This window comes from Rutidosis leptorrhynchoides, chromosome 7, assembly GCF_046630445.1.
Source record: "Rutidosis leptorrhynchoides isolate AG116_Rl617_1_P2 chromosome 7, CSIRO_AGI_Rlap_v1, whole genome shotgun sequence".
NCBI classification, from domain to species: domain Eukaryota; kingdom Viridiplantae; phylum Streptophyta; class Magnoliopsida; order Asterales; family Asteraceae; genus Rutidosis; species Rutidosis leptorrhynchoides.
The window spans coordinates 128,439,705-128,467,105 of NC_092339.1; the positions used below are offsets into that span (position 1 = coordinate 128,439,705).

At 37.5% G+C, this 27,401-nt stretch overlaps 1 protein-coding gene across 1 annotated transcript in view; it reads right to left on the reverse strand.

The window, feature by feature from the left end:
• Window positions 1–27,401, reverse strand: part of LOC139858455 (oxoglutarate-dependent flavonoid 7-O-demethylase 1-like) — a 156,509-nt gene that overhangs the window by 10,926 nt on the left and 118,182 nt on the right. Inside the window, exons 2-3 of the mRNA XM_071847305.1 lie at window positions 14,391–14,638; window positions 13,404–13,405 (exon numbers count right to left, since the gene is read on the reverse strand). Of these exons, the coding sequence (XP_071703406.1) occupies window positions 13,404–13,405; window positions 14,391–14,638 (250 nt within the window). The remainder of the gene's footprint in view (window positions 1–13,403; window positions 13,406–14,390; window positions 14,639–27,401) is intronic.

Genomic DNA, 27,401 nt, shown 5'->3' on the forward strand with positions numbered 1-27,401 from the left:
AATTCAGTTAGTCAATAAATATCAATTCATAATATAACAAGTTGGGTTTATAAATTAAATCATATCAATTATTAAATTACCAATTTAGTTTTTCAAGTGTTAGGAATTGATCCTTGGATCAAAATATCATTTAAAAAGCTTAATCATTTAACATTGAACACAAGTTGTCTTGGACAATGATGGTAAACTCAAAGTTATGGTGTTAATCCAATATCAAAACACTACTTTTCAGCTTCACTCATATACTTTGAATCGAGTTGCCATGTTCGAGGATGGTAGCTCGACTCAACAATCAACCCAAATAGCTCGTAAATCAAGATCCATGAGAAAAATGTAAGAAAACAAGGAAATCGCCATAACCAATTGTTGTGGTGTTAAGCTAGAACGAAACAAGTCGCGAGAACAAAGAAATTAGGATCTGAAGTCGAGACCCCAATGGGATCTCATTAGATCCAAGTTGGAGATTTTGCCTCAGTGGGAGCAGAAATTCTGATCCCAATGGGATTGCATTGATCAAAGTGGTATCTGTCTGACTTGGAGGCTAAGTTTTAGTTCCGGATTTTGAGTCTAATTTTGGTATTGGATTTGGTTTCTATTCTTTAGGCTTTCTATATATTAAACCCTATGGTATTGTAACCCCGGAGCACGAAAATAATTAGCAAAGCTCTCTTGTTGCCCGTGCACTAAACCAATCACATCAATTGGATATAACCACGTAATATGCTTGTGTTGATTAACGTTCCTGCATTTATTTTATTCGTTTGTTGATTGTGAGTTGTGATTTTGTTCAATCACTTGTGTTGTTTGGGTCCTAAATTCCTCACAACAAGTATGAGCTCTTGGTTTAGAGTTTGGGATCGATGGCGGAAGAAAGGTATATTTGAAACGACCCTCGAATCGGCCCCAAGAGATGCACGAGCCGAGTGCCCGTCGCAACCCGAGAGACAATCGCCCCTCATAAGCGTAAGCAGTGGACTAACCAAATATCTCCAGGTTTCAACTAAAAACCATGGTGGAAGATACTAATTAGCCACAACTCTAAGCTTATAAAGGACCAATAATTTTTTTCTCTATCCGATGTGGGATGGGGTGTTAAAAAATCCCCCATTTAAACTTTTGACGTCCTCGTCAGGCCGAAACATATTCAATACCGGGATCCATACCCCATGAGATGTACGAGCATTGTGCCCATCACACCCCGTGAGGATACCTTAGGAGATGCACGAACTGAGTGTTCGTCACACCCCGAGAGGCCTTTCGCTCTGATACCAGATGAAACGACTCTCGAATCGGCCCTAAGAGATGCACGAGCCTAGTGCTCGCCACAACTCGAGAGACAATCATCCCTCATAAGATAAATAAGTGGACTAACCGGGTATCTTCAGGTTAACAACTAAAACCATGGTAGGATATACTAATTAGCCACAACTTTGAGCTTATAAGGGACTCACAATTTCTTTCTCTAACCGATGTGGGACAGGGTATTACAAACTCCCCCACTTAAATTCTTCGCCAGGCTGAAACATTGTCCCAAGATCACTCATGTCCACGGCCGATGTGGGATTCGCCTAAACTCATCTTCATCGATAGGGTTTGACCCACCATCCCAAACAGCACACGAGCAGTTCTGATACAAGATGAATCGACCCCAAGAGATGCACGAGCCGAGTGGCCGTCGCAACCTGAGAAACAATCACCCCTCATAAGCGTAAGCAGTGGACTAACCAGATATCTCCAGGTTTTAACTAAAAACCATGGTGGGAGATACTAATTAACCACAACTCTAAGCTTATAAAGGACCAATACTTTCTTTCTCTATCTAATGTGGGATGGGGGTGTTACAATATTAAAATCAAGCAGTTCGATGGCAAAGACTTCAGATTTTGGAAGATGCAAATTAAGCATTACTTGTATTAAAAAAAGATGCACCAACCCTTGTTAGAGGTAAAACATGAAGAGATGAATGATGCCGACTAGCGTTGTTATCTTCAAGCTTTGGGTGCGATCCGTATTTCAATCGCAAAGAATGTTGTATTTAACGTTATGAATGGGAAGAAGACTTTTAGTTGCTTGAGAGCACTCTCCGACATGTATGAAACACCTAACGCTGCGAATAAGGTTTATTTAATGCTTCAGTTGTTTAATACGAAGATGAAGGAAGGAGCTACTGCTACTGATCATATCAATGAGTTCAATAAGATTATCACGCGATTGGCTTCAGCATATTGTGTTTGATAGTGAGTTGCAAGATCTAATTTTTCTTTCTTCGTTACTTGAAAGCTGGTTAGGTACGGTAACTTTAGTTAGTAGGTCCAAGGAAACTATTAAGCTTGAGTTTAAAGGGATCCTTCATGAGTATAGACAGTAGTGGGAGGAAAATTAAACGCGAGTCGAAGAACGGTAAGGGGAAGTCTAAAAAGTTGAATGCCTTTTAAGGATCGTGGTGAAGCTACTTGTTGGAAATGTAATGAGAATGGTCATTACTAGTATTAGTGTAAGAACCCTACTATGACGACCCTCAATTTTTCCATTTCTGTTTCTACTGTTCTACTATTAGGACTTTTTGTACTCATAAACTTTATTTAACAATACTTTGATTAAATAGTAATTTTTGATCAATATTTCCTGTTAATATAAGTTTATGTATTTATGTGATTTATGTGTACAGACTATATGTATTAATTTAAATGTGACATATATAAATTTAAAACTAATTAGAACTAAATAATAATAAAAGACATAAACAAAAATGTAAATGAATAAATACAACTCATTTAAAATAAAAGTAACAATTTAAAAAAAATATATATAAATTATATAAATAAATATGTAATTGTTAAAAAAAAAATATAAATAATATGTATAAATAATAATGGGTCGGTTTAAAAAAATATAGAAGAAAGACTTGATCACAAAGCAACTAGTCCTAGCCAAACTCTAACACTTAATCCTTGATCTCCAAGCAATTTGAGTGTGATTAGGAAACTAAACTCATCTATAAAAAGGGCTCAAGTATTCCCAAAATTTGCACCACAAATTAAATCACAAAAACCTCTCCTTTTTACTTGCATTAGTCGACTAAATCCTGCAGCCCTTTCCTCTTTTTAGTCGACTCATAAACCCTCCAAAGTACCTCCTGCAAATCGCCATTCAACCAAGCCTCCAAATCGCCATAACTTTTTCCTGTTTTCTGTTGTATTCGATACCTAAACCAGCCCCAGAACTGACCCATTGTTGCTGCACTTGTTGCTGTGTTCTGTCATGACCAGGAGACCTAAAAACCCACTCAAATCGCCACCTTCGTGCTGCTGTTTAAGCCTTCTATTTCGCCACATAAACAGCCCTTCATCCTGCTTGTTCTTGCTACAATTCGTAACCCACAACAGCACTCCAAGTCGACATAAGTTGTTGTGATTTTGCTGCTGTGTTTCTGCTTGTTTGTGAGCCAAAACAGACCCAAGAAACCCATCTGGTTGGGTCGTAAATAGCTGATGGTTTCCTATTTCTGTTTCAGTTCACAATCATCATCTTTTCTGCTTGATCTTAACCTCTAAAGGTATCCCTAAACCCTAGCTTAATCTTGCTTTTAAATCAATTACTTTTAAGTTGTTTATAAGTAATATGTTATAAGTATTATGTGAATTAATATGAACTTGTATATATGAATATAAAGATGATTAATGATAAGAATGATTGTAAGAATATGATTTTGATTATGAATAAGTTATAAAGCTATGTTAAATATTATGAATAAGATTACGAACATGAATGAAGTTAGAGTTAATAAGATGAATAATTATTATGAGTATGATCATGGATATAGTATATGAAGATAATAATTATAATAAGAGATTATGAATAATGTTACAAGTATGATAAAAGATTATGAATATGAATTGATTATGATTAAAAAGATTAGGGTTGATGAATATGATTAAGTATTATGATTTATGGACTTGAATATGATAAAAAGGTTATGATTTTATGTGATGATGAATAATGTTATTAGGTTATGATTATGATAAAAAGTTATGATTTTATGGATTAGTAAGTAATAATGATAATGATATGCATGCATGCATGCATACGTACGTATGTACATGTATACATTGTAGATATATGTGTGTGTATATGTAAATATATACATACGTGTATATGTATGTGTATGTATGTACGTATATGTACGTGTGTGTGTGTGTGACGACCCCGTCAAAACACTTAACGGATCCGTCAGTTGGTCCCACAGCTTGATCGGACTTAAATGAATTAAGTAAACAAAGTTGCATTCTTTTATTTCAAAAGTTTTCCAAAAAGGAAACAAACCAAAATATGTAGTTTCAAAACAACCAACCATAGTAATAAACCTAAAGTTGACACAAAACCTTGCCAACAAACCCCAAGTTTAAATTATCCAAAAATAGAATGCAAGCTTAAGTTTCATAAATCGTTTCATAAAATCTGCCCAAATGCATGCAGACTCTTCTAAACACAGCGGAAGCATCACAAAACTCAAGTACCTGTGAAAACATGCAAGTAAACTGTCAACACAAAGGTTGAGTGAATTATAGGTTTAAATAATAAGTAAACTTTAGACCACAAGATTTAAAAAAAATGTTAGAAAACATTAAACATTATTCCATTATCAATGAGCCACCTGGTAACCACTTAACCCTTTATTTACCCTTGCCAAACACAATAAAAATATACACTTGGACAGTGTATCTACAACAAATTACGAAGTACTAAACATTCTGATTATAAATTGCTAGCGCGACTAGCTCGAAATGAGGTTGTCAAACCCGATAGATCTATCCGTAGGATTCACGTTCACCGGTAGAAACCAATGATTACAGTTACCAGACTAGGGAATATTTTTGTCCAACTCACAATGAATAATTAAATTTAACTGTTACTTGTGTCTAAACGTAAATAAAAATGCATGTAATCACATTCCAAAAATATACTTTAAAAAGTATGTAAAAACGGGACTATAACTCACCTTAAAAGCAACTGAAGAAACCACACAAACAAGCGAACAGCAATTAGAGTAAAGTGATCAGGAATGATCACAACGCCGACCTATAAATAAAGCAGGTCGATATAAATAACTAACTTAGGTCAAGTCTTAGTATGATAGCTATTGTACATGTTGCAAGTAGACATAGAACAATACTCGGCAAGCATCGGTTTGACTGGAACAGCGTACGGACACATACTTTCTATTTATAGAAAGTTTCTATTTTTAGCAGGTTTCCATTTTTGGAAAGTTTCTATTTTTGGAAAGTTTCCAAATTTAGAAAGTTCTATTTTTAGAAAGTTTTTAAGTTAGGAAAGTTTCCTTATTTAGAAAGTCAACAAAAGTCAACTGAAAGTCAAAGTCAACTAAAAGTCAACTCAAAAGTCAACCTTGGTCAAACATAGTCAACATTAATTTGAAAAGTGTAAATTATAATAATAACATAAGTTATAATGTTTATTAAAGTTAAAAGTGTATAATTAAGTCATAACATAAGTTTAATTAAATAAAATGAATTATTAAAGTTAATATAAGTTGAAGTGATATAATTAATATATCATAAGTATTTAATTAATTAATTAAATAGTAATCATAATATAAGTATTATTAATTAATAATAAATTTTTAAATCATATCATAAGTATTATTAATTAATAATGAATTATTAACCATATCATAAGTTTCTAATTATAATTATTAAATCATAAGTATTTAATAATTAAATCATAATTAAATAATAATTAAGTCTTATAATAATTAAATAATTATTTAATCTTTATTATAAGTCTTATAATAATATTCTCATAAAATAAATTTAATACTTATCATAAGTATTTTCCAATAATAATAAAAGTATTATTAATCGTAAGTTAAATTAAAATGTTAATTAAATCATAAATAATAATTAAATGATATAATAAATATTTATATCATAAGTCTTAAATAATAATAATTACTTCTTTTATCATAAGTAATTAATTAATAATGAAATTTATTATTTTTATCATAAGTTTTAGAATTAATCATAAGTTTTAATTCAAAAGTTCATCGGGTCGTATCTTGAGCCCCGGGTGTCGATTTCTGGCGAGTCTTATATGCATCTCCGCCTATTCAAACTACCCGACACAATGGTTCACTCAAGAACACACCAAGAACAGTCCACAAGTCGTGGTAATCAGCCATGACACCACTTGGACCTTCAATTTACTCAAAACCGTGTTTTAGTCATAACGGGTGAACCGTGGCTCGGATTTAGGTGACCCGAACATGAAAGTTCGTCCCACCATCAGTCCTAACACACTAACACACCCTAAAGACTCCAAGGAAGGTCACAAAGTCGGATCAAACCTGGTTCATGTCAATATCACAATTCAATATTTACAAAATACTAATTTGATCATAACTAGGGCTCCGGGAATCGAAACGACATGAATCCGGAGTCTAAAATTAATGTCTTGATGAAAGGAACTCATCTAAATAGTTTATTTTAACATTTATATCAGTCACAAACTCAGAATACACGAATTAGCTGCTGTCCAGAATTTTACAAACCGAAAACATGTGATTTTGAGTACATCTATGCATACAAACATCATTACAATAATCCACAAACATCATACTACTAAATAAACATCAAAATACAGAAAATAATTGAAAAATTGAAAGTTCTAGGGTTAGGGTTTATACCCTAATCGAGAAACAATCTATGTAATCGCGTAGAGAACGAAGAGAGGAACGCGTTTATACTAATCAATCCTTGATCCAAGCTTTAATTTTTGATGATGATGGTGATGTTGGTGGTGGATGGCGACGGCACAAAGAGGGAGAGGGAGGAGAAGGAGAGCAAAATTAATAAGTTTAGGTTTTTAGGGAGATTTGCAAGTGTAAATGAAAAATAATAAAATGGAAAACAAAACACTCCCCCCCCTCTAAGAGGATTCGGCCGAAAATATTAGTGGGGTGGGCCCCACTTGGTCCATCTCACTCAAATGTAATTTCCTGATGGCCCGAAAGCCTGAACGAGTCCCGAAACGCGAAAACGCACTTACGCGATTAAAAATCCGGAAAGATAACAAACGCGCGATGAAAAATAAATATAAATATATTATATAATAATATGATCTTAAAATATCATATTTAAAATATTTAGGATTTAAATGTCCCAAAAACTCGACCGTTGGTTTGAAAACCGAAAAGATTCGCCGGATGGAAATCCGCGAGACGTAGAAACGTATAAATTAAAATATGAATACAAATATTCACATAGCACATAATAATTAATATATATATATATATTATTACAAAAATAATAATATAGGTCATAGAAATGATGTGGCACACTAACAGTTAATGGCCGTTAAATAATTAACTGAAAAAGATAACGGAAAAAGTAGGGTCGTGACAGTGTGTGTATGTATGAGTGTGTATGTATAAGTATATAAACTTAGTAAACATAAAAAGAAAAGTAATATAAGTGTATATATATGTACCATATTTTTATTTATATATATATAACACTTACATATAATATATACATATATCATATAGCTATAAACACATACATGTATTATAAGAATAAAGAATATATATGTATGTATCACATAGGTGTATATTTATATAGGTAACACATATAATGAATAGATTACATAATGGTTGATTAACTAGATAATAATAATATTATTATAACCTATGAACTTATCTATATAGTAACACTTTAATTACACTAAGTATATTATCACCTATATATATAATTAATAAGTACATTAATAATTCGTTATGTATATACACCTATAACATGAAGGTTATAATTAAAGATAACGTAGAAAGACTACAAACATCACCGCTAATTGTGGCCTAGGGTGGTCCTTGTTACCTTATGAGAACCGCTTGTGGATTTCCAATGCCATGACTTAGATTCTGGTCAAGAATCCTGGGCGCCATGTAACAACAGATCATTCGAGTGACTTGCATGATAGCAACGAAGTTTGCACGAGATTTTACAACATCTTTGTGAAAAGTTATAACCCGAACTTCTTTAAAATAGAAACTTACTATAAGTGGAAGCTTTCCATAAATAGTAGGTTTCCAAAAATAGAAACTTTTGAGAAATAGGAACTTTTCTCGAAAATCGTCACTGTTAATATAGTTTGCTATATTAATAAACAAAATTTATGTCTGTTAGATATTAACTAATTAAACGTTATATCTCTAGGTTGAGATCTCCATTCATACTACTTGCGTGGAATTACTTACTTGCTACTACGGTGAACTTCATAGCCCCACTTTTTAACTGTCTTTATATACTTATTTTGAACTTTTGGGGTGAGACACATGCTTGCTTTCAAACTGTTTTACGCTTAGACACAAGTACCCGAAAACTGTTTAACTGTGCTGACATGCTTTGTTTCATGCTAAATCCCTGCCATGATATCGTTAATTGCTACGTATAAATGCAAACTTAGTTATTGTGAGTAGGCCTATTGAGAGTGACGTCTCTAAACAGTTGACCGTTGGTCTTTGGTTGCATAATAATGATTAAACGACACTAACAGTTCAAGGTGTCATGGGGTAACTTTGTTTAGTTTTGATATCATAACTTCAGCACTACTTTTGATAACTAAATCTTGTGGTCTAAAACAATTATAAACCTATGTTGTTCACTCAACCATTTTTGGTTGACACTTTAAGCATGTTTTGTCTCAGGTGAAGATTGCTAGAGATTGTTTGCTATTTGGACTTTGCTGCTTTTGGAGTCCGCATTTTACATTTACATTATTGCATTAAAATATTTAAGTTACATTCACATTTTGGATTTACATTTGTAATGACTTATTACTTTCCGCTGCTTTAAATACATTGGTTTTTAATAAAAACATCTCATTTAGAGTCATTTTCGCTTTACACTTGTGTTATGATATTGGTTAGTCACATATGACCCCCGGTTCCATTTAGGGGGTGTGACACCTACAGCTAAAGGTGTCAACTTGAGTGCAGATGAGACGGATGACATGTTACTTTGTAGCGTAGATAATTTCGCGAAGTCTGCATTATAAATTAGGGAGCATCTTTTCATGCTAATCATAACATGAGCAAGATGAAGAATTTTAGACCGTATGATGGTAAGGTGTGTTAGCCGACATTAAGAGGCTTGATATTGAGGGCATTGGACATGTTGTTTCTAATAGTTCTCTTAGATTTAGCTGGAGTTTGAAAGACGTGAGGTATATTCCAAAGCTTGGGAAGAAGCTTATCTCGATCAGTCAGTTGGATGAAGAAGGTAATGCGGTTACCTTTACTGATCGTCAATGGAAGGTGGTTAAAGGGAATTAAGTCGTGGCTCATAGACATAAAGGGGAACACTTTACATTGTATAAGTTTCGAATGACGACGTGGTGAGTAATATGGTTGAGGTTGGGACCGAAACCACTCTATGACACCGAAGACTCTGGCATATGAGTGAGAAGGGTATGAAGATTCTTGTTTCGAGGGAGAGGATTTCAGATTTGAAGAAGGTTGCGTTTGGTTTTTGTGAACCATGTGGTTGTGGTAAGCAAAAGAAGGTTACTTTCGGGAAGTCGGGGCGTGCACCTAGGTTGGAAAAATTAGAGCTAGTTCATACAGATGTGTTTGATCCAAAAAAGGTAGAATCAAATAAAGGTTACCACTATCATGTCACATTCATTGACCATTCCACTCGAAAGGTATGAGTTTACTATCTTAAGTGTAAATGACGTTTTTGCTACCTTTGTAAAGTTAAGGTTGTTGTTGAGAATGAAACTAACCTAAACATTAAGTGTTTGAAGTCGAACATGGAGGGGAATACAACAGTCATGAGTTTAAGGACTATATTTTAAAGCTCGGGGTTAGAATGTTGAAAACAGTCTCGGAGACACAGCAACACAATAGGGATGTTGAGCGTATGAACTGAAGCTTTAATGAGAGGGCGTAGAGCATCAGGTTGCACGTAGGTTTGCCTAAGACGGTTTGGGTGGATGCACCCTCGGGTTCCAAATCCCCGAGGAGGAATAGCTAGGTAAGAAAGTGAGTTATTCACACCTTTGAATCTTTGATTGTAATGCTTATGTGAAAATGAAGGATGCGGAAAGAAACAAGCTTGAGCGTAAATTTTAAGGTGCACATTTAATGGTTACGGGAAGAATGATATGGGTTACCGATTTTATGATAATGAGGATAGAAAAATGATTTGAAGTCGCGATGTCGCTTTTGATGAAGAGATGGTTTACGGCAAGGCTGTGATGGTGAGTCCTAAATCGAAATTTCTGACTTTTTTATGATGTTTCTGTTGATGACCTTACAGATCCTAGTGAGATTTCGGTAACCATGAATTGCCAAAATCGCGTGGTTTTAAATAACGCTAATGATGGGGATGGTTCGGAGAATACTGATAATTCTGAACGTAGCGAGAGCTCTAGTAATGAGGACGTTGATGAGGGAACCGAAACACCCATTCCAGTTACTCCTGCACTTAGAAGCTCTGCTAGGACACGTAATTCTAATTTAAAGTATTCTCCATCATCAAACTAATTGCTCTATACCATGAGCGGTGAACCCGAAAGTTACTTTGTGGTAAGGAAATCGAAAGAATCCATACAGTGGGAACTTGCCATGAAATAAGAAATGGGAACACTTGAGAAGAATGAGGCCTGGTCAGTTTTAAAGCTACCCCGTGTTTTGAGGGCGTTGCAAAATAAATGGGTATATCTAATTTTAAGGATGAGATGGATGAAAAGAAGAGATATAAGGATCGGTTGCTGGGCAAAGGCTTTCAACAAAAGGAATGAGGTGGATTAATCAGTATAATGCAAGATTTGCTCCACTTAGAGATGCGGTATATTGGGAGAGACAACTTGGATCATTAGGCAGATCGATCAAGAATGATAACACGTAGGGGTAGGATACATACACGATGGATACAGAATGAGATGGATGATTCTGGCAACAAAACCAAACAACCACCAAGATGGCATATTTGAAATGCACAAGATGATGACAAAAATTCATTCCGCTAAAGGATAATTTGTATCTTCTTTAACATTTTATCTAATTTGTATGTTCATTATTGATCATAACAAGAATACGCGTCATGAAGTTTTATAATGGGAATTAATAAGCAGGTGTTGGAGCCAAAACTATCATTTTCACCAAAATTTACTAAACCCTTTATCTATTTAAACACCTCATATACTCACCTACTTCACTCACATACTTCCGCATTTACTTAAATTCATTTCTTCCCAAACCTTTTTGGTCGGATGACCATGTTGTACAACATATGTATCAATTGCATAGATATTCGAACCTCTTGGTCGGATGACAATCCAGATCGACGATTCTATGGTCGTCATGATTTCCGGATATAACAAAACTAATATTCTTTATACTTGTGTTTGGTATCTAAAATGATAAACTGATTTTGTTTTTGTTCATAGATGTCATGTCGTTGCGTTGGATTGGCTGGCGAAGAACCCCTGTCTAATAGGGAAATGTCAATTCTTTTAGGGCAAAGTAGGAAAAAATGAGTATCTTCAAGAACAACTAAAGACCGCAGAAGCATCAACAAAAAAGAAGTAAAAGTTGTTAAATTTTAGTTGGCTAAGGTTTCTTTTGTTTGATTTTATCACTTAGGACGTCATCTCTTTGACGTTTACGTGTAGCTTTTATACCAAGTTTAATCAAATAAATTTTATTAACGACAACAAATAAATTTCATTAAAATGTTGAAACAAACATTTAAAACACAAATAACACACATACTAACAACTTTTCTAGATGCTTAAAATGTACATACGATAGGCACATTGTAACACAGACCATTAGTGGTGATGACGTAGGGTTTAGCCCAATTAGGGTCTACACAATTAACTTGAGCCCCAAGTCAATTAACCCTAATTTCCATCTGTAAATATGGGGCAAAACCTACATCAAGTTCACAATCTCCCAATCGCATACAACTCTTACTCTCTCAATGAAAGCACCACCTCATACGATCATTCGATCACACCGCAACGCCGCCACCGCAAGTCCGCAACGCACACGGCAGTTATCGCCGGATCTTCTCCACGATCGTCTTCACGATCGCAACTCTAGGGTTTTTACCTACGGGTCTTGTAGGGTTTTTTCTCCCTTTGCCGTCGATAGGGTCCGACTATCGACCGGCGGGCAATTCGTTGGCCACCCTCCCGAGATCATCATCTCGGGTACGGGTTATTCACGGTAACCAGACCGGAGATCAACGACGTTGACGCATAAAAAAACCCTTTCGCATTGATGTCCGTGTGTAGGTTTTCCCTTGGAAAAAATATGCATGAACATTTGGCGCCCACCGTGGGGCACGATGCATTATGTCTGGTGTTTCTACCGTCTATCGTTCGGTTTGAGAAGGTTTGTCTTTTCTTATTGAGCTTTTAATTCGTTATATGCGGTTTAAGTACATGAATATTTAGCGCAGATGTTCGCGCACTTGAGCAACTGTCCACGCGCTTTTGTCCAGGTTACGCATACTTTGCGCACAGTTGTCCGCGACTTTAGACGCAATTTTCATGCGGTTTTATGTATGGTAGTTCACGCGGTTTCCCTGCGCACTCTGCATGCGGTTCTTTGCGCATCTGTTCGCGAGTTTACGCACAGTTGTTTGCGCAGGCTCATGTGAACTTATTTTCCGCAGCATAATGAGAAGTTCGATACGATACTTGACAAAAATATCATACCGAACTTGGGGGACTTGATGACGTAGGGTTTAGCCCAATTAGGGTCTACACAATCAACTTGGGCCCCAAGTCAATTAACCATAATTCCCATCTGTAAATATGGGGCAAAACCTACATCAAGTTCACAATCTCCCAATCGCATACAACTCTTACTCTCTCAATGAAAGCACAACCTCATACGATCATTCGATCACACTGCAACGCCGCCACCGCAAGTCCGCAACGCAGACGGCAGTTATCACCGGATCTTCTCCACGATCGTCTTCACGATCGCAACTCTAGGGTTTTTACCTACGGGTCTTGTAGGGTTTTTTCTCCCTTTGCCGTCGATAGGGTCCGACTATCGACCGGCGGGAAATTCGTTGGCCACCCTCCCGAGATCATCATCTCGAGTACGGGTTATTCATGGTAACCAGACCGGAGATCAACGACGTTGACGCCTAAAAAAACCCTTTCGCATTGATGTCCGTGTGTAGGTTTTCCCTTGGAAAAAATATGCATGAACAAGTGGTAATGTTAAGATCACGAAATATGTTTGTAAGCAACATCCTGTAAGGTAATGGATCCGTCTTAGATTCCAATGCCTCTTGTATCCTATTATCAAGGATGTATCCGATGTTAAATTAGATACCATTAATTATTCAAAGCATCATTATGACCTCTATTACAAGCACATAATCGAAACCATCTGGTTTACGACACATTACGTTGTTGCGGATAGTGTGATATATTTTCTTGACATTATTACGAAGGTGGCTAACATTAACAGCGCGAGATGCAAAACAAACCATCTTAAAACGAGACCAAGTTACTGTGCGATCAAGTGTCCCTATGTTGACTTCATTTAGATGATTAACCACACTACTATGGACAAGAGTGAAAATTCTTGCATAGGTTTGGTAGGCCTAAGCCATCGTTGAAGTGTTCCAATATCCATACATAACGTATTCCATCAATCTTGAAACACATTGTATTGTCAATAGGTCTAAATTTAAAAAACAAAACCATATAAGTCACGAACATGATCCGAATAAGCAAAAACGTTATCTGTAATAAAACAATCTAGGTGTAATTTTTCAAAATTTAGAACTCTCGCACAACATATAGGTTGCTGTAATTAAGATCAAAAACATGATAACATTCGGCCATAGTGGATAAAAATGGTGTTGGAAAGTCCGGTTATACTAGTTTTAGATAAAAGTTTCATGAACGCACTATCTTTACAAAGCTTACGTGAAATCATAATCCCTAGCCACAAAATTTCTCAGTTGATATACGTATCAACTCCTATTTCTTTGTGATGTTTTTGTTCTCTGCATGATGGCATATTTATACTTGAACATATAGATCCTGCACTTTGATAAATCATTCCCAGCTACTCATGAATATCATGTGAAAAGTAACAGAAAATTTATGACCTTCTTTCTTTGACTTTAGTATGTGTAGAACTAACTTCTCTAATAATTATGGCTATCACCGTTTGTGTATAGTAACAAATATACATTTTTAAATATGTATTCCATACCAATATCTTATAAACTACTCCGTACTAATGTTTGTCAAATTTGGACGTACAACTGTCAAAATTTTACTAGCATACGCATTGATCATTAAGAAAATGAAACATGTTGAATTAGAATAATTACCTGAACGGAAGAGGAATGTTGGAAAATAAGTGAGGGTTTCGAATATTATGAGGTAGGGTAATCAGGTAGAAGATATCATTCCAATTAAGCTTTTGCTCTTCAGACACGACAAAAGCTTGTCCAAATCCCTCGGCGTCTTCTGTAGTTTGCCAAAATTTCTTTTTCTCTTCTGTTGGCATCTTGAAGAATTCTTGTGTTTCTTCCTTTACTTTCTCCAACAAAGAACAACTTACTCCATGATTAATCATCTGTCATATTAATTGATAAGTCATTTTTGTAGTATAGTGTAAGACTTATTAGCCTTGTTTAAGTAGTAGATCACCCTATGGAGATGTATAAACTACACTTAACCAATTAAAGTGTGATATATTCACTATTATTGTTCATAAATTCTCCATAAGTGTGCATTAACAGGATGTCAATGCCTGAATAATTAGACTTATCAACATAACCGGGCTTATCAACAGTCAGGCTGAGCCTAGAATGATTTAACCCATTTTCTAACGTCGTGTAACTGCACCTAAATTAACAAAATATGTTATAAACAGTTTTAAGTGCTCATAAGTTCATGAATGTTAGGTTATCTATCTTGTTGGTGATTTTAGTGTGATCCAACGATCATTTTAGTGAACTGGATTTGCTAAGTTTAAAGTGGTAGCTATTTTGTTATATTCCATAATGGATTTGGTGAAGTGTGGAGTACACGTCTATAAAGGATAATCAAGATAGTTAGAGTTGAGAGATTGGTTTGTGCAATGCAAAAACCATTACTTGGTTGAACTGGGCAGGATGCGCCGCATCCTTAAGAGATACACCGCATCGTGTGATCACCAGGAAATATGAAATGGACAGTGAAAAATGGATGCAACGCATCTAAACTATATGTGCCACATGGTGTGCCGATTCTTCATAAGAATCAAGGAGATGCGCCGCATCTCTGACGGGCTTGCGGCAGAAAGGTGCAATCTTTGACTGAAAAGTTGTAACGGTTCACAAATGGTTTCATTATGAACCTGAACGTTTTGGCACGGGTTTTCTACATTTCAAGGTTGTAATAACACCATTTCAATAGTACCAATTACCAAGAGTTGTGTCATTTGATAATGACCATTTCTAACATTGCATTTATTTAATGGTACCATTTCGATTAGTATAAATATATTACTCCATTTTCTGGAGAAAAGTTCCAGATTTTGAACAATCTAAGCACACTTTCAACATTTTACATTTAGAAATATTTTCTACAATTGTATAGAATTGTTTTCTTTTAGCCAAGACAACAATTCATTCCTTGTGTAACATCCCGACTTCAATTCACCAAAATGTGTACCAAAAAAAAAAAAAATCTGGTGCAGCACAACTGGACGGCGTCCAGATTTCTGGACGGCGTCCAGCAATGAAGGGTGGGACGGCGTCCAGCAGATCTGGACGGCGTCCAATTTGCCTTCCAGCTGCTGTCCCAAGGTCCAACTTACACGAGCGGAAACCCCGCTTCCCGACACTTTTAAACGAAAACCTTTTCACAACATAACACAATATAATAAACTATGAGGTTTTCATCATCAAAACAAGTTTTACATCACCGGACCCACATCGGCCCGAATTACGCGTTTCGTTCAAAAATACAAGTTTCGACCATACTAGTTTAATTTCCAAACGACACTAGAGCATAGTGTTTGGGGTTAAACTACCCAAATCTTGGCCGAACTTCCAAAAGCTACCCAAAAGTATCCCCTATCAAAATAAGCGGGAGACCACTAATTCAACCGAATACCTTTTCCTTTGTCCGCGCCAGAGCCTAAAAACGTAAACAACGAGAGGGAAAGGTAACGCTTAGTGAATGCAATAATTATACATATACGTATATAACCTACTTACTTGCATCACTTACAAAATACCATACACGAGCTAGCAATTCTACAACCTTGCAAAAACATTATGCATATACCAATAACCGCAATTCACAATGAGCTAGCAATACCAATAGCATAAAGTTCATAATTAAATATGCTAACACAAAATTCGTACAACCATGGTTAACCAATCGTACTAGGGAACGGTGTTCGTAAAAGACCGTCGGAGTTCATAACATCCATTAGTGTTACTTAAACACCGCGTAATCACTAATCCCCCGGGTGATGTCTTGAACAACGCGACTCACTCACCCCCATGACAATGTGGCGTCTTGAATAACACGACGAATCCACACGTCAATCAAAACAATGAGTGGTGCCTTGAACACCGCGGCATCTACTCCCATGACAATGTGGTGCCTTGAACACCGCGGCATCCACATGTGAATCAACCAATGAGTAGTGTCTTAAACACCGCGACAATACTATTCGTTACTTAGAATGTGGTGTCTTGAACAACGCGACAATGCCACATTCATACAACACAAATAAATACATTATATACGGACACGCATAATTATTCCACTCACCTTACGCCTTTGGTGAATCAATAAACGAAGCTCGCGACTTCAAGGTAACGTACCTATTATATTATGCACATAAATCAATCATTCATTCAAGTTGGCCAACCAACTCACTCACAATCCTTAGGTCATTTTGACCCATGGTGCAATTCTGACCCATTTGCACACTTAACCCTAATATTGGGTCAACTTCACCAAAAACCCTAACCCTAGCCATTTATGGTCTTAATGCACATATAATCACAATGTTATCTCATTTTCACATTAACAAGACAACTTAGGTCATCAAAGACCCGTTTTACCCATTCGAGGTTTCCACACCCATTCGGGTCACCACATACACAAATAGCACCCATTTACATAACATCTAGGTGTGCTAATGGTTAACTAACCAATTTAAGACTCATAAAAACATTTAACATTTCAAAACCCTAGGTTAGTCATCCTTGAGCCCTCATGACTCAAACTTACCCAAAAACCCACAAATCATTAACAATGGATTTTATGCTCATCACTAGCCCAAACCCTAACCCTTAAACACATTAAACTAAGGAAATCAAGTTTAGGACTTACCACCACAATCAAAACGTAGCAAATGAGGAGATAAACAACTTTAATGCTCGAGCTCTAACCCGAAACAAGCTTCTTCCTCTTCTATTTGAGCTTTCTCACACTTGAATCACACTCTCTCTCTAGAATTGAAGTGGATGAAGTTTGGTGGTTGTAAATGGAGTAAATGAAGCTCCAAAAACTGATCTAGGGCTTTAAATTCGGCCCCTAAGTGAAATTACCAAAATACCCACTTTAAATATCTAAAAACAAGGCAGCTGGCCTGCCAGCTAATCTGGACAGCGTCCAGATTTCTGGACGGCGTCCAGCCCTTTACAACGGGATGGCGTCCCACCAATTTGGACGGCGTCCAAAGCATCTGTGAAAACAGGATCTTACAACTCTCCCCCACTTGAACCGGATTGCGACCTCGCGATCCAAGCCGCATGACAAGTAGGAAGATATACCAATACAAACTCTTCGGGCTCCCAAGTAAACTCGGAACCTTTACTACGACGCCATTAAACTTTAAAAGTCCTAACCACTTTCTTTCTCAATCTTTTGACCTTCTCGTCGAGTATAGCAATCGGCTCCTCAACATACTCCAACTTATTATTTAGCTCAATCTCGTCTAATGGTACCCATGATGAATCATCCGCAAGACACTTACGGAGATGAGAAACATGGAATGTATTATGGATCCTCGCAAGTTCTTCAGGTAATTTCAAACGATACGCAACTTCGCCAACCCGAGCTAAAACTTTAAATGGGTCAATAAACCGAGGAGCTAACTTTCCCCGTTTTCGAAACCGAATAATACCTTTCCATGGCGAAACCTTAAGCATCACCATGTCGCCTTCTTGGAATTCGATCATTCGCCTACGTTTGTCGGCATACGACTTTTGTCTATCTTGCACCTTTTTCAAATGAGCCCGAATCATCTCAATCTTGCTATTCGTCTCCAAAACCAAATCGGTACTCCCGATTTCCTTTTGACCTACTTCACCCCAAAAGATCGGGGTTCGACACCTCCCGAATGGGAAGAAACAAAGCACTTTTTGTCAATCGGTCAACTATCACCCAAGTTGAATCAAATTGGGTTCTCGCCTTCTTTGGTAACTTTGTGATAAAATCCATGGTAATGTTCTCCCATTTCCACTTCGGGATTTCTAATGGTTGTAACTTACCATACGGCTTTTGATGTTCGGCTTTAACTTGCAAACACGTGACGCATTGCTCGACATACTTAACAACATCACGTTTCATGCCCGGCCACCAATACTCCTTCCTTAAATCAAGATACTTTTTTGTTGCGCCCGGATGAATGGAATACTTTGACTAATGTGCTTCATCAAGTAGCACTCGTCGATAATCCCCCATCTTAGGCACCCACACTCTTCCTTGAAAAGACAACAAACCACGCGAGCCCATAGTAATGAACTCCGATGGCCCCACAATTCGTTCCGCATGCTTTTTGTGAACGTAAGCCTCTATTTGAATCACACCAAGTTTTTCAAGAAAATCGTTAGTAATAATCATACGTAGCAATCCCAATCGTAACGCCGGGTGATGACTCTTTCGACTTAACGCATCTGCGACCACATTCGCCTTGCCCGGATGATAAAGTATTTCACAATCATAATCTTTTACCACATCCATCCACCTACGTTGACAATAATTCAAATCTCTTTGGTTAAAGAGATGTTTCAAACTCTTATGATCCGAATAAATCCTACTCTTGACACCATGCAAGTAATGGCGCCAAATTTTCAATGCATGCACAACCGCCGCCAACTCAAGATCATGAGTCGGATATCTGGTTTCGTGTTCCTTTAATTGTCAAGAGGCGTAAGCGATGACTTTACCTCTTTGCATTAGAACACACCCGAGCCCATTTAGTGAAGCATCACAATAAACCGTCATGTCTTCCGCACCTTCCAGCAACACCAACACCGGAGCTTGACACAACTTTTCTTTTAACAATTGAAAAGAAATTTCTTGCTCGTTCTCCCAAATAAATCTCGTGTTCTTCCTCGTCAATTTCGTCAACGAGGAAGCGATCTTAGAAAAGTCTTGGATAAACCAACGATAATAACCGGCCAATCCGAGAAAACTTCGGATTTCCGTAGGCGTAGTCGGTCGTCTCCATCTCTTCACCGTCTCTATCTTCCCCGAATCTACTTGAATACCGTCTTCGTTCACAATGTGGCCAAGGAATTGAACTTCCCTTAGCCAAAATTCACATTTGGAGAATTTAGCATACAACTTCTCCTTACGCAACGTATTTAACACACACCGCAAATGATGTTCATGTTCCTTCATTCTCTTCAAATAGACAAGTATGTCGTCAATGAACACAATTACCGACTTGTCCAGCATAGGTTGGCACACTCTGTTCATAAGATCCATGAATGCCGCCGGTGCATTCGTAAGACCAAAAGGCATAACCACGAATTCAAAATACCCATAACGCGTTCGGAAAGCCGTTTTCTCAATATGTTCCTCATGGACCCGCATTTGGTGATAGCCAGACCGTAGGTCGATTTTAGAAAAATACGTTGCACCTTGGAGTTGGTCAAAAAAATCGTCAATCCGAGGCAATGGATAACAATTCTTGATCGTCACTTTGTTCAACTCCTGATAATCGATGCACATCCGCATACTACCATCCTTTTTCTTCACGAATAAAACCGGAGCACCCCATGGCGAAGCACTCGGTCGAATAAAACCCTTTTCAAGCAAATCTTGGGTTTGATTTAACAACTCTTGCATTTCCGTTGGCGCTAAACGATAAGGAGTTTTAGCAATGGGAGTAGCTCCCGGAACCAACTCAATGTGAAATTCAACTTGTCTTTCCGCCGGAACACCCGGTAACTCGTCCGGAAAAACATCTTTGAATTCACTAACCATCGGAATTTCACGAATGGGTGGTGGCTCATCACGAGTATCAACAACATGGGCAAGAAAAACCATGCCCCCACTAACAAGGAAACGACATGCCCGTGCAAAAGTGCATATCGGCACTAGTCTTCTACGCTTATCCCCGTGAATAATTAATTCTCCCCCACTTGGGGTCTTCACACGAATAAATTTTTCATGGCATGCAATATCGGCTCTATTATGATCGAGCCAATCCATACCAACAACGATATCAAAATCACCCAAAGTCATCGGGATAAGATCAATCTTAAAGTTTTCGGCACCAAAAACGACATCACAATTTTTACACACATCAACCACTAGCACCGTCTTGCCGTTCGCTATTTCAACTTCTACCGGACGACTTAACTTAGCTAACGGTCTATTAAGTCTAGGCACAAATTTTGGAGACACAAACGACAAATTTGCACCGCTATCAAATAGAATCCTTGCCGGATTAGAGTTAACCATGAAAGTACATGAGACAACTTCATTGGATTGTTTGGCTTCATCATTGGTCATCAAATAATTTAGACCCCAAGCCGTACCCGCCGCCTTCTCCAACTTCTTAACATTATCGTTGCGCAAGTCGGGACACTCCGGCCTCTTGTGCCCTTCTTTACCACAATTATAACAAGTGACTTTGGTTGTAGAAGATGGGTTGGTGCAATTACGGGCCATATGCCCCTTTCGTCCACAATTGTGACAAGAATAACGGAATTCTCCGGGAACACTCTTCTTCACACTATTAGCACCTTCGGAACCCTTACTCTGTAACACCCTGCTTTTTTTTTTAAATCACAGCGGAAGTCTTAATTCACATAAATACCTTTAGTTAATTACGAACATGATTATCACAAATCATTAGCTAGTTACTTATTACAAACAACCGGTGTTACGTTAAACAACTAGTTACATATTTATAAAAGTTAAGACATCAGAGTTCGTCTTGTCAAACATATCGTCAACCCAACTCCCGTCCCTACCAGCACTAAGATCGAAAACCTGCAAGGGAGGAGGTGAGGGGGGTTAGCACGAGGCTAAGTGAATGAAATCATCTAACAGATCTAGCATACAGTACCAACTTGTACAACTACAGCAACTACAATAATCCATAACAGGCAACTGACAACTAATAACTAGCAACTATCAACTGGCAACAATCAACTAGCAACTAAGCTCCAACTAGAGACTCGGCGGCTTGTACGAGCACATGACCACTAGCTGATCAGTCTAGCGTCTTCCGAAAGTCCTTACTACTGAATCCCCAGTATAGTAAATCCACACGCAGGTGATGCGTCATTCAGCACTATACTCAACAAACAGTAGCCAACTGGACCCAACCACAACAAGGTTGACCACTCTGAGCTGAACCTAACAACAATAGGTTCCAACAGGCAACTACAACTTGTGCACACAACTGTTAAGCAACTACCACTACGAACAACTGTTCCTACGACTAGCATGGCAACTCTACGATGATCATTATTACAACATATCTACTAAGCATAGCAACTAAAACAGTATAACATAGTAGCACAACTTGCTACTCTATACTACACCCGGAGATAATCCCACTCACCGATTACCAGCTACAGCTCAGTTATCTTACTTCTGAGCTTCTTCCTTGTTCTTATCACCTGAGAACAACACAACAAAGTCAATATACATATCTCAATCAATAGTATAATCAAATTATACTATAAACTAGGTCATAACACCATATATTCATAATTTTATGAGTCTACATCATGACTCCATTCAATAATGGCATACAGGTGCGTGCAAAACACGACATACACACTAAAACTCCTTTTCCGACCCAAAAACAGTTTGATCTAGTTTCTTAAAAGTTCACCATTGAAAAGTATTCTTTATTACGATTCTAACGATAGTTTATTCATCAAAAATGGAGTTACATTTTGAAAGTTACGCCCGTTTCAATTTCATAAAAGGTACTGTAGCAAATAGTGACAATGTAGCAAATAGTGACACTGCAGCAACTCGGTACTGTAGCAACTCGGCACTGTAGCAACTCGGCACTGTACCAAATAGCGATACTGTAGCAAATAGTGATACTGTAGCAAATAGTGACACTGTAGCAAATAGTGACACTGTAGCAAATAGTGACACTGTAGCAACTCGGTACTGTAGCAACTCGGGGTACTGTAGCAACTCGGGTACTGTAACAAACTGGGTTTCGAACCAATTTCGCTGATTTTGTGATTTCTTCCCCAAAAACTCGATTTCTAAGTGTTTTTGACCAAATTTTAAGCACAAGAAAGTTACTAAACATATATACAACCTATTTCTAACATCAATTAAGCATAACAAACATCAAACATGAAGATCCAAGCCCAATTTCACACTTTTAGTCAAGAACACAAAAAAAACCCAATTTCAACAAGAATCAAAGCATGAATCGACGAAGCACTTACCTTGTGATGATCACCAACACACAAGTAACAGATTACTAGCTCGAATTCAACAAACTAACAAGCTTTGATCTTTAGGGTTTGAGAGGATGAAGGAGTTAGGTACGTTCTTAATTAGGAAAAGTCTAGAAAAATGGGTGAAAGAAGCAGATACATACACTTAAGGGGTTTAAAACCCATACCCCACGACACACGAGTATTTACCAGTTATCTAATATCTTTCGTACATCGTTAGGAGGCCCTAACGGAGTCCAAATTCAACAAACGAACATGTTCTGTGACCCTTGTCACAAACTGGTCTCAACTAAATAACCAAATAATTATAAACATATAATTATTAAAATCACTAATTACACCATACCCTAAGGGTACAATGGTCATTTCATCTAGGCCCAAAACGCGGGTGTTACAAATCTACCCTCCTTAAAAGAGATTCCGTCCTCGGAATCGGGTCAACTATGGTCAACAAACCCAAAAATTGTTACTCGAACCGCCAAAACACACGGTTAACTTTATCAATCTTATCCCCAATACCGACAATATCCACCACAATTGCATAGGGAAATGAGATTCTTGACGTCAATACACTCCCGGTACAAAATAAGTTGTCATAATCTTCATCGATCAACGTCCGTTAATCCACTTAATCCCACAAATTACACGATCAAGTCAAATAATCAGAGTCAAATTCGTGTTTCTTCGCCATTCCGCATCATAAATTTCACGATCTGTAATCCAATTCAACTCTTTATACTGTCCACTTTTCCCAATTATCCAAAGCTTAGGCAATAGAATTATTCATCATGCTAAAATCTATACCTATGTCTACGAAATTGCCTCGTAAGTCAACAGAACTTCACAGGTTATTCATCTCATATCCAGTCACATCACAATCCAATATAGCACAGGCCGCCTAATTTTCCTTCAGCTTCCCAGAAATTCCGTATGATTTATCACAATATACTTCTGTTGGCCAGACACAAGCATATTATCCTAAATCATACCTTCATTCTGAGTTGCTCGTAACGGAAAAATTCTACTTGTCTCATTCACTAACTTATGTCCAATCAATCTTCTCAATAAGCATCGGTAATTAATTTAACTACTTTATGACTAATCAATCACAACATCTGTCCAATCATAGTTACTCAAAACATTGTCCATCAAATACTCAAATATAATCTACCAACATTACTACACATCCAACAAGCATAGGAAATCGCAACATATGTTCATCAATGTCAAAAATACGCTCAACTAGCAGTATCATACATCTGTTTAAGCAAAGGAATTATCCAATCAGCACAGTCCTCTTTCTATCATATCTGTTACAACAGTGTTACTATCATATAATCTCATGTCGACAAAAAGTCCACTACATCAGGGTACCCAACACATCTCTATCAAAGTCACAGTTTTCAATCTCAAAATTAACCTAAAGGTCTCCCTTACCCAACCAGGCACACAAGGGTCGCAACTAAGCATACAACAACATAGCACAACAAAATAAATCTTACACTACCAACAAGATTTATCAATCTAAAACACACATATATGTATATATACACAATCATACATATATACAACTAAACAGTACGAGGATTTTGAATCATACCTGCATTCACATCATAATCAACATCTGCATCTGCAACCATTTGATAAGCTCTTGCTGTTGCCATAGGTGGATTCTTTCTTTTCTGCCCAACTGGAGAACCAGAAGATCCACCTACTGATCCCGACTGCGCTCCTGGCCCCGCCCCAGAACCTGATCCTCTTACATACGGACACTGAGCTGACCTATGCCCCACTTGATGACATTTCCAACATACATCCTCTTGGAATGAACACATTCGAATCTCGTGCCCCACAATGCCACATCTCAAACATCTTTTGGTTGAATCTAAACAAGGACCACTATGAGATGATCTGCAACTATAGCACCAAGAATTCTGACTTGATGCTGACCCACTCTTCTGTTTCAACTTATCAGACTTCTTTGACCTAGAGTCTGAATGACTCATCACCTGATCTTGTTGTGGCATCTCATAACCTACTATTCTATTCCTTGCTGCTCTGACGTCATCCTCTACCATCTTTGCCATAACAAACGCTTGCGATAACGTCGTCGCCATCCTAACCATTGTTCTGTACTCCGGTAAAATTATATTAACAAAGTGCTGAATTCTGGACTGCTCATCTGGAACTCACTGTTGCACAAACCTTAATTTATCCATATACTACTCAATCACCTCATCTATCGTCATCTGAGGTGTCATTTTCATTGCCAGAAATTCCGTCTTAATTCGATTGAGGTCATAAGACGAACAATACTGCTCACAAACTTTACTATAAAATTGTTCCCAAGTAATCATGTTCACTTGCTCTTTTGGTATACTAGAAATAACCGTATCCCACCAAACCATTGCCCTATTTTTCAACATATGACTAGCATAAATAACCTGTAATTCTGGTTCGCACTGACAGGCCTCAAAAACCTTTTCTATCTCTCTTAACCAGTTAAGTGTTACCGTTGGGTTAAAACTTCCTGAGTACTCTGGTGGATTACAATTCAGAAACTGTTTGAATGTACATTTCTTTGGTTGTTGAAACATCGGCGTCTGATACGGACCCCACATCTGATTTGGGAACTGTTGATTAAACTGAGGTGGCATCTGAAACTGTTGAGGAAACTGATATTGAGGTGGTAACCATTGCTGTTGTTGGAAAGCACTTCCAATTTGCTGATAATTATTTGACTGCACCGGATACCCACTAATCGTCTGATTCGGTACACTACCACTTGGATTCACGGTTACCTGGCATTGTTCTAATTCCCTTATTCGATCACGTGCTTCCTTTAACTTACTTTGCAAATATAAAATTTGTTCCTGCGGATCCTCTTCTGACACATATCCGTCTTCATCTGGGGCTCTGAATGTTCCGGGGGCTGACGGACCAGTTGCGTTTCCTGTATTATCTGCCATATCTGCACTACCACAACATCTCACACAAACTCTTAGTGGAAAACAGGTTAGTACCTATCAACTAACACATGTAATCCCTACATTCACTTAACCCGTTCCCTCATATATGTTTGACACAACACAAGGTTTGGGAACATGACATTCAACACAATGTACATGCGGCCAAACCTATGCTCTGATACCAAGTTGTAACACCCTGCTTTTTTTTTTTTTAAATCACAGCGGAAGTCTTAATTCACATAAATACCTTTAGTTAATTACGAACATGATTATCACAAATCATTAGCTAGTTTCTTATTACAAACAACCGGTGTTACGTTAAACAACTAGTTACATATTTATAAAAGTTAAGACATCAGAGTTCGTCTTGTCAAACATATCGTCAACCCAACTCCCGTCCCTACCAGCACTAAGATCGAAAACCTGCAAGGGAGGAGGTGAGGGGGGTTAGCACGAGGCTAAGTGAATGAAATCATCTAACAGATCTAGCATATAGTACCAACTTGTACAACTACAGCAACTACAATAATCCATAACAGACAACTGACAACTAATAACTAGCAACTATCAACTGGCAACAATCAACTAGCAACTAAGCTCCAACTAGAGACTCGGCGGCTTGTACGAGCACATGACCACTAGCTGATCAGTCTAGCATCTACCGAAAGTCCTTACTACTGAATCCCCAGTATAGTAAATCCACACGCAGGTGATGCGTCATTCAGCACTATACTCAACAAACAGTAGCCAACTGGACCCAACCACAACAAGGTTGACCACTCTGAGCTGAACCTAACAACAATAGGTTCCAACAGGCAACTACAACTTGTGCACACAACTGTTAAGCAACTACCACTACGAACAACTGTTCCTACGACTAGCATGGCAACTCTACGATGATCATTATTACAACATATCTACTAAGCATAGCAACTAAAACAGTATAACATAGTAGCACAACTTGCTACTCTATACTACACCCGGAGATAATCCCACTCACCGATTACCAGCTACAGCTCAGTTATCTTACTTCTGAGCTTCTTCCTTGTTCTTATCACCTGAGAACAACACAACGAAGTCAATATACATATCTCAATCAATAGTATAATCAAATTATACTATAAACTAGGTCATAACACCATATATTCATAATTTTATGAGTCTACATCATGACTCCATTCAATAATGGCATACAGGTGCGTGCAAAACACGACATACACACTAAAACTCCTTTTCCGACCCAAAAATAGTTTGATCTAGTTTCTTAAAAGTTCACCATTGAAAAGTATTCTTTATTACGATTCTAACGATAGTTTATTCATCAAAAATGGAGTTACGTTTTGAAAGTTACGCCCGTTTCAATTTCATAAAAGGTACTGTAGCAAATAGTGACAATGTAGCAAATAGTGACACTGCAGCAACTCGGTACTGTAGCAACTCGGTACTGTAGCAACTTGGCACTGTACCAAATAGTGACACTGTAGCAAATAGTGATACTGTAGCAAATAGTGACACTGTAGCAAATAGTGACACTGTAGCAAATAGTGACACTGTAGCAGCTCGGTACTGTAGCAACTCGGGGTACTGTAGCAACTCGGGTACTGTAACAAACTGGGTTTCGAACCAATTTCGCTGATTTTGTGATTTCTTCCCCAAAAACTCGATTTCTAAGTGTTTTTGATCAAAT